Genomic DNA, 9,393 nt, shown 5'->3' on the forward strand with positions numbered 1-9,393 from the left:
CAGCTGTTTCAATACTTTTATATACTCTTTTATATACTTTTATATACACTGATGCCTGTTGTTTGATGATGAAACCCTAGCCTGAACAATTCCCTCGATCTTGGAAATCCCGAGTGGGCACCTATGACTTACTGACTTACTGACTGCACAGTCTCTTCGCCTTCGTTTTTGAGGGTTCCATTGTGATCCGCTGCAGCGTTCCTCACATGGGGCACCACCTGCCAGGTCTGACTGGCAAACCCTGACCAAGCAATGGATGAAAAAATGTACTCACACACAGGTATCTCGTGAAAGAGATGGCTAGGAGACTGTGCTGTTCACAGGAAGAGTTTTAGCAGCCTCAGCCCCAACAACAAGCCAGCGCTGCGGGCAAATATTCAGTACAGATTTAATGACAAAGGCTTTGAGTCAACACGTCTTGTGGGTAACTAATATGGTCGCCCTCCCCCCGCCCCCCCGCCCCCAGAGACAGCAGTCCTGTGCACGGATGATTACAGACCAGGTTCTGGGGCCTAAGTAAACTAACTTATTTAGATCAATTTCTTTACACTTCCTTGTTATCTACCTTTTGCTCTCAGGCTCTGGCTAAGAGACTTTGGCTGCCTTCAGCCCAATTATCTTTCAAAGCTTTTGCAGAACCTCCTGGCATTCCAAGAAGGTTTGTGTTTTTCCTATAATTCCTTCTTATAATTTTGGATTGAAATGTCTGCAATATTTATAAAACTGTAAACTGTTTCCACCCTTTCCACTTTAACCTAATGTTCACATTGTTATGTATTTCTTAGTAAAAAATATGCACATTTGCACAATAATTCACGTTCAATGATGTTGATTTTAGTTCTATTAATCATAACAACAAGTAGAGAACAATTTATCTATCTGTCAGGTATAGAATGGTTTAATTAATTATGACATATTAATGCTTTAAGATTCTAGAGAGTGGTTACAAAATCGAGGGAGATATATACGTACTGTCATGGTAAGATTCTGTATCCATTTTATTAAGTGGCAAAGGCAAGTAGCATATCAATATATACATAATTATCAAAATGACCAATATGCTAATATTTTCATAGCACATCTGTATATAAGAAGCCTAAAATCAGCTTTAAAATAATACATATCAGATTAGTAATTATGGTGAACTCTGTGATGGGGTTTAAATTGTGCAAGGACTTTGAAAAGGAAGAAATTATAATATATGTGTATATTTAGATTGTTTGCAACAAGAATACATATACACACTGCTATTTTTGTGATGAGACTCTTTAAATAAGAAAAACAGCAAAAATAGTAGCTGTGTATTAGTCAGTAAAAATAACCACTAGTTGATGCAACAGACAAACCCTAAAATTTAAATGGCTTGACACAAGAAAAGTTTCTTTTACGTGCCCATAAGTTCTGATGCGGTTTGGCAGGGGCTCTCTACTCTCACGTGACCCAGGGATCCAGGCTGCTTCCACCTTCTGAATCCATCATCTCAAATGAAGCTGCCGTGCTTACTATTGGATGGAGGAAGAAAACTTGGAAATGGCACACTGGTTCTCAAGTGCCTGGATGTGACACACAACACTTCTGCTCATGTTTCAGTGGTAACAAGTGGTCACATGACCCTTCCAAACTGCAAGTGGGCTGTACTGTTCCCATGTGTCCGAGAAGGAGACAAAGATAAAATGTGAGTGAGTGGTATAGTCTCCTCCATAAACTGTTGTGTAGGAGGTGCTCAAAAAAAGCAATTATGATAATTTGGTATTAAACAACCCTTCTCATTGCTGGGAGTTTCTGAGAAGCCCACATTTGCCTTGAAGTTCTCTAACTTTTTCAAGTGCCTGCTACGTGACTGATGCTTTGAAATGTAGGATCAAAACTGTCCAAGAACCTTGAAAGTCTCAGCAGGAAGGCTCATCAGGGAATCTTCCCTTTATAATACCCATTAAACAATTAGTAGGCTTAGAACTTTTCCTCCATTGGATTCCTGGTCAAAATTTTAACCTGTGAGTTTCTGCCACCCTCCACATGCCTAAACACCTGTCAGGTGCCTTTAGACACAATGAAAGCCCATATTTTCCTGTGGGGCAAGTACTAGACAAGAGAAAGTAGAAACTTGGTTAATTATTCTACTAAAATTTGAGCTAGTACTCCCACCAAGGCAGCATTTTTCACCTCCTGGGAGACTCTGGGGTTTTAGGACTTCAGCCTTAGTAGATGTTGACTCCACAGTGATTCCCATGTTCTCCAGCTTATGCGGGAGACTTTAGATTTTCACCACCAAGGTAACGTCATTCATCCTTGTATGTGTTCAGTGACCAGTTTCAAATAAAACACCCCATTAAATTCCTATTACAAATAACAAGGTGGTTTAAAAAAACTCTCTCTGTATAACTTCATATCTCAAGAATAGTATTATCATGTGCTAATCACATTCCACTCACCATCTATTTAGAAAAGTTTGAGAGTGTATTTAGACACACAGTTGGGGTGACAGGATGTGTAAAGGGGAGGGCAGGTGATTTCACTTAGCCTTCACAGCAAGCAGCAGGGAGGAGCAGGCAGCAGGCCAGATTCCAATTGGAAGAGAGGGCACATAGGGGAGACCAAGAGAAGGCCTCTATGATGAGGGAAAGTGTTAGGGCTGGACAGAAATTCCTGCACCTGGGTAGAGTCAGCTCTCAGGAACCCTAGGGCTCAGGCAGGAGGACCCTAGGTTAATAAAGCCGACAGACTATCCCCAGATTATGTTTCATTCTCATTGTCACCTTCCTTTCGTAGGCCTGCTTTCAGTACCATCTCCACAGGGTCCTTCTTTTGGCCACTTAAGAGACATTATGCAGTACTGAGAAAACAAAGGAATTAAAGGACAGAGGTATACTTCAGGCTGGAAAGAGTGAGAATAGAATGGGCTATAGATGAATTCAGACCAACCTTGTGGTTTACCAGTGATAAGATCTTGGGAAAGTTACTGAGCACCATGAGACTCAGGTTCATCCAGAAAATGGGTTTGATAGACCATTTTTTAGGACTGTTATAATGTAGCAAATGTATTAAAACACCGGGGACAATGCCTGGAATATATTGAATATTTAATGATTGACAGCCATTTCTAGTATTACTTTGACCCCAGGTGCTACCACTCTCTACTTTGGAATATTTCTTATTGTCCAGGACATCTCAGAGAATCTGCAACTCAATAGGAAACTGCATTTCCTTCGTGAATATGTATGTGGTGGTGGGGGGGGGGGTATACGTGTGTGTGTGTGTCTGTTTGTGTGTGTACTTTCATAGAACAACAGATGAACATGGATAAGAATTAATGACCTTCTCCTTTTATTTCTGTTTCACAACACCAGTTCAACTTTATTGCTAAGTTCTTACATTCTCCAAGAAAATACCTATTGCAAATCACAGCAAGATGGAAGATTTCCCAAAATGTTTTACAAAATGACAAACTCTTGCACTTGAAATGGATAAGCAAAACTACATGTGTGGTCAGCATCATCCACATACATAGATGTTGAAGCTAACTAAAACTTTTATTAAAGGAACACTATTTGAAAGTTACCAAAAGGACACAAAAAGAAATCTCCAAGTCACCGTATGGAAGAGAAACCTAAAAGCGGTATACAATGTGTTCCCTTCCATTCACTGTGCCTTCTACTACTGATAACACTGACTTCTCCATAAAACACAGAGGGAAGAATGGGACTGATTTCACACAGGGCAGGGAAACTGCTGGGTGTGTCCCTGAAGCATGCATTGGCCCGTTTCCCTGCCCACTGGCCCTGGTTGCATCTCATGCTCAGACTCCCTCTTCCTCCTCTCTCAAAGCATCTTCATACAGGGATGAGTAAGAACTGGGATCCCTCCCATTGGCATTGGCTATGTACTCAAGAACTTTCATCTTGCTGGTCTCAGCGTGGGCCCTTGGACCCCACAGGAACTCATAACATGCAGGATCAGTGCCGGGCACCTGCCGGTACACCAGGTACTTTTCCTGCACCCAATCATGGGTGAGGAGCTTCTTGGGCTCCCCAAAGAGGAAGTGCTCCCTTCCAGCATACACCCCCATAATGCTCAGGACTTCCCACATAACCTCTTCAGGGACGCAGTTCCCCTCCATGAAGATCACACCCAGGACTATTATCAGGAGGCCAGACTTGGGCATGCTCTGCTCATCACCCTGTATGCCATCATAAGAGAGGCTGAGGGAGGTGACAAGGACATAGGAGTGGCTAGTGGGGTCCACTTCCTTCACGTCAATGCCAAAGAGCAGTTGCATGCATTCAGAGGCTTCCCTAAATATCTCAGGAAAGTAGTCCTCATAATTTTTGATGACACTCCCCAGCATTTCTGCCTTTGTGATCAGCCCCTTGACTCGATACTTGCAGAGCAATAAATGAACCAAATCAATTATCTTGTCATGTAGTATATCTTGGGAAAAGGACTCAGGGTCTATCAGGTCGGGCGAAGTACTTGGCCCCTCCTCTTCTTGGCTGCTGGAGCCCTCATCAGACAGGCTCCCAAAGATGGAGTCCATGGCAGTGGGAGAGGAGGACTCCCCCTGAGGACTCTGGGGAGGACTTGGTGACTCAGTAGCAGGCACCTCCTCTAGAGTGCCCACATTCAGAGTAGAGGAGAAGGAGGCAGCCTCCTGCTCCTCAGCTTGGAGAGCCTGTGCGCCACCCACCAAGCCCGGGTTGTCTTCTTGGGCCTGAAGGCCTTCCTCAGGCTTGCAGTGCTGACTCCTTTGCTCAAGAGGCATGATGACTCCGGTTAGGTCAGCAGGCCAAACTGTGGGAAAGATCTGGGTGATGGGGCCCCACAGCCTGGGGAGAGAGGGAGTGTGAGAGCAGACTCAGATGAGGTATGAACCATGGAGAATCTCACAGAGGCCTACTTACACTTCTCCTCCGGTGATCCTCTGGGTCCTCCTGGGGCTCCTGTCCTCTTGGTTGGCCTGTTCTCTAAAAACCTGAAAAAGGAAATGAGAAGGCTGCTCAAGATGCAGCTGGACATCAGAGCAGGAGGCTCCAGGACTGAGGTAGGGCAGGTGAGACTGCAAGCGGGGGGTCCCTCACTGTACTGGGGCAGGTGGGGCCATTTGCAGGTTGAGGGTGAACATCTCATCTAGACTGCTGGCACTGCCTGGGCTTCCTGTGTTCTGAGACCTGAAGACATTGCCTGAGACCAAGGCCTCACTGCTCGGTTTTTGGAGCTTCTGGAAGAGGAATCATGGGGCCCTCAGGCTGCACACTGCAAGCACCTATCCTGGCACGCCAGCACAGTCAGAAAGGCGGGCCAAGCTCTGTGAGTTTCTCACTTTTTTGGAGTGGATGGTCCCCTCTGTGTTCAGGGCCCTCAACTTTCTCCTGCCAGGGCCTGGAAGACACACCTCTCCTGACCTGAGAAACTCTCAGATCCATAGCTCTTTCCTAATATGAAAGAGGACATGTGGGGATACACATCTGCCCACATGTACACAAGGCTACCCAGGAAGGACAGCAAGAGATGGTGACAGTCAGCTGGGTCCATGTGTCCTGGGGTAAGGAGCCTGCTTGGTCCCCATCTTGATGCCTATCTTGGCCTGGGACCCTCCCTCTGTTGACCTGAGGCCATCTCCTTAAACCCAACTCTACCTCCAGGAGACACCAGACGAGGAAATCAGGGAAACAGAAACACCCATGATCCCAGCGACTTCCCATGGCAAACAGAAGGGGCAGGAAAGGGCTGGGTCCCATGTTTTTGGTAAGTGCGGTCCCGTCAGCTCCCACCTTGATTCTGGTCATGCCTGGGACCCTCCCGCTGCTGACCTAACTGCAGCCCTCTCAGACCAATGCCTCTGCTCCCTGAGACCAACGATCCCAGTATAAGAGAGGGGTCTCAGCAGATAGTTCTGCCCATGCTCTCTGGGGAGACAGCAGGGGCAGAGCAGATTTCTATGTGGCCCTCCTCTGTGTTCTGGCCAGGGGCAACCTTCAATCCTCCCTCAGGTTTCTCACCTGGACTCTTGGCAGATCCTGGGACCACTGTATTTGCGGACCAGATGGGGCTCCTTCTGTTGACTGGAAGTCGTCCTCTGAGAACATAGTGCTCACCTGCCCGAGATTCCAAAACAGAAGTAAGGGGCCCCACGTCCCATCACCTCGTCATGTGGTTGTCCAGAGCTGACAGCAGAAGCTGGCTCCTTCGGTTCTGGGGTGGGGATTCCAAAGTCCTCCTGTGGGTTTTTCAACTTTACTTCTGCCGGGGCCTGTCCTTCCTTGACTCCCAACCCCTGAGATGAGCAGACATATCCCTTTACACCAACACCTCATCTCCATGAATGTTTCCCAACTTTCTGCCTGTGGTACAAGTGAGCTTGCCACTTGGGGCCACCCATGATCAGGTCCCCATACAGCCAACCACAGGGGATAGAGAGACTCTGTGGGATCCCTTCATTATGGGATGGAGATACCTCCAGTCCTCACAAAGCGGACACACACACCTTGAGTCCTAAAGATCCTGGGACTCCTCCCTCTGCTGACCAGGTGTGGCTCCACCTGCTGACCTGTCATCACCCCCTTGAAACAAGGTGCTCACCTCCATGAGCAAGGTGCCACCCCCAACCTGGTGGCAGAATTGTGAGCACGGCACATGCCTCCCCTACCTGGGGCCTCCCAGGGATGAAAACAGGGGAAGCTGGGATTTGTGAGGTCCTTTTTTCTTTGGCACGCGGGAGGGTACATTCTTACCTTCAGTCTTCATCAATTTTCCTCTCCTTGACTACTGGTAGATCCTGGACTCCACCCTGTGCTGACCAGGTGTGTATCCCTCTGCTGACCTGAGGACCCGCCTCAGGCCAAGGGCCCCACCTCTCTGAGATGTGGGAGGCAGAAAGTGAAGGGGCACTACACGGACACCCCTGCATGGGATGCCAAAGGGTGACAGATGGAGCAGATTCAGGGGTGCCTCCTCTCTCTGGGTGTCCTCCAGGTATTCAGATTTACTCCTGACAAGGCCTATCCATGTCTCTCCTGCTGAACTGTGGATGAATTTTGCAGGCCAAGACCACCATCTCCCAGAGAACTCCAACTAGGAAGTGGGGAGCTGCCTCTCTTTCCTAGAGTCCTGCCTGGGGCCTCCAACGACTGATGGCAGGGGCAGGTTTTCTACCTCAGGGATAATTGGTTGCCTGAGTCCTCCCTCAGTGCTCTGGGACTCCCCACTGGGTTCACCTGAGGCCCCACTCCTCAGACCACAACCCACTCCTCTCTGACACCACAAAGGCAGAGTGAGGATGCACCACATGTGGCCACTGTGCCTTAGAACTCCAAGGGCCAAGGTCCCTACTGACCTGGAGTCCAAGGTGTCCTGAGTCCTCCTTCTTCTTCTTCCTCTTGATGCTGGCAGGGCTGCACCCGAGACCCTCTCTGCGTATCTGAGTCTCCATTCCTCAGATTCTCAAGGCTGAATGAAGAGGCACCTCAGTCTGAGACGGCGGGGTGGCGGGGTGGGGGGGGGAGCCGTCCTGGGGTGCTGGGTCCCTTCGGTTGTCCCTCAGGCCTCCCTCGCCTCCCAGCAGGGACTGGGCCCTGTCTGTGCTCCCTCTAGGTCGTTCTCATGATACCAAGCTCCTTCCCTCTGTCAGCCCAGGATGCGGAAATCAGAAACCATATGCCTAGCGGCCATGCCAGGAACTTCCCAGGGCTGACAGCAGAGAGGGAGCCTCGCTCTGTGGGGCCTCAGCCTTCCCTCAGGGTCCTGACCTTGATGCCTGGCAGAACCTGGGCCCTGCCCTCTCCTAACCAGCACTGCCCTGGTCACACCAAGCTCTGACCCCAAAGTCCCCTGAGGCTTAAGCGGCGGGGGACAGAAGCCGAGGGGGGTGGCGGGAGGGGACGGCCCAGACTGAGAAGTCCGTCCCCGTGGGGTGATCCAGGCCTGGCAGCAGAGGCGGTGTTGGATTATTTGGGGTCCTCTATCTGGGGAGGGGGTGTCCTCAGTCCTCCCTCAGCATCTCATCTTGCCTCCTCACAGAGCCTGGGCCTGCTGCCCTCAGCGGATCACAAGCCACCCCTCAGAACCTGGCTGTCACTTCTCTCTGACCCCCTAATGTGCAAGTCCACAGCACCAAGCCGGGAGGTCCTTTGCGTTAACTGCAGGGACAAGGATGGACTCTGGAGCCCCTCTATCACGATGGGGTGGAACCTCTCCATAATTTCTCAGAGTCCTGATGTTGATGTCTGGAAAGGCCGGGGCCCCACCCTTTATGGAACTGTCTCTGCCCGGGTCACACCATAGATTCGACTCCCAGAGTCTCCTTGGGCACTGAGGTGGGGGATTGTCTCAGCCTGACAATTTGGTCCCCCCTTGTCTCAGGGCTGGCGCCAGGGTTGGCAATGGATTATCTGGGGCCCTCTATCTGGGGAGGAGGCCTCCTCAGTCCTCCTTCAGCTCTCACCTTGCCTCCTCACAGAGCCTGGGCCCGCTGCCCTCTGCCACTCTCAAGACACCCCTCAGAAAGACGCGTTCGCTTCTCTCAGATCCCAGAGGCGGAAGCCAATGGAGGTCACATCCGGCCTCCAAGCCTGGAGCTTCCCCGGATTGACAGCAGGGGCGGAACCCGATTCTGCCGGTATGGGGGCGGGGCGGGGGGGAAGAGTACTGGCGAGGGGTGGAGATGTGGTCGAGGGTCATGGGGGTGCCTGAATCCTCCCTCAGGTTTCTGACCTTGATTCCTCGCAGAGCCTGGAGCTCCGTCCTCTGCCAATGATGTCTGCTGCTCTCGGACCAAGTCTCTGACTCTGAGTCCCGTGAGGTGGCAGTGAGCGGGAGGTGTGAGGTTGGGGGACAACATTGCCAAGGTCTTCCAGGGCTGACAGGAGGGACCGAGCTGGATTCTGTGACCCCTCTATGTGGGGAGGGTGGACCGTCAGTCCTCACTCAGGAGGGCCCTCCTCTTGGCTGCCGGTTCTTTCATGAAGTGATGGGTGGGAGATTCTCTGTTTCAGTCACCTCTGAGCATTGCCCAACTGCATCCCTTGCAGAGAATAGCTGCGGATCCCAGGCTAGGTGCTTCCATGTGGCTTCAGTACCCGTGATTGTAGTGACCTCTGGGAGAAGACGCACACCTTCCCACGGGGGCTTCTCCCCAGCCAGATCTAGACTTTGCAAACTTTTGCCCTGAAAGCTTTATTTTTACCCTGAAGAGGCTGAGCAGCTGCAAGAAATTTGTGGAAGTCCTGCGTTTAGAATTTATCTAACACTTCATAGTTCATTATAGTGATTTTCATTTTTTAATTCTCATTCAGTGTCAAAAATCATACTTAACCTAACTATGCCTATTTCAGTCTGATGGTCAATACTCTAATTTAATCCATTCGTTATCTTCAATTAAAATGATAATTGTTAAAAAGC

General features: G+C 49.6%; 1 protein-coding gene across 1 annotated transcript; it reads right to left on the reverse strand.

Moving 5' to 3' along the window:
- Positions 1-3,327: 3,327 nt before the first annotated feature.
- MAGEA11 (MAGE family member A11) lies at positions 3,328-8,614 on the reverse strand. Its single transcript, XM_009198421.4, has 5 exons — positions 8,438-8,614; positions 7,331-7,443; positions 5,997-6,092; positions 4,899-4,969; positions 3,328-4,823 (listed from the first exon to the last, which is right to left on the reverse strand). Exons 2-5 carry the CDS (start codon positions 7,424-7,426, stop codon positions 3,797-3,799), a joined length of 1,290 nt encoding a protein of 429 aa, XP_009196685.2. The 5' UTR covers positions 7,427-7,443; positions 8,438-8,614; the 3' UTR covers positions 3,328-3,796.
- Positions 8,615-9,393: the final 779 nt, after the last annotated feature.

Source organism: Papio anubis, unplaced genomic scaffold (assembly GCF_008728515.1).
Source record: "Papio anubis isolate 15944 unplaced genomic scaffold, Panubis1.0 scaffold1003, whole genome shotgun sequence".
In the NCBI taxonomy this organism is placed as follows: domain Eukaryota; kingdom Metazoa; phylum Chordata; class Mammalia; order Primates; family Cercopithecidae; genus Papio; species Papio anubis.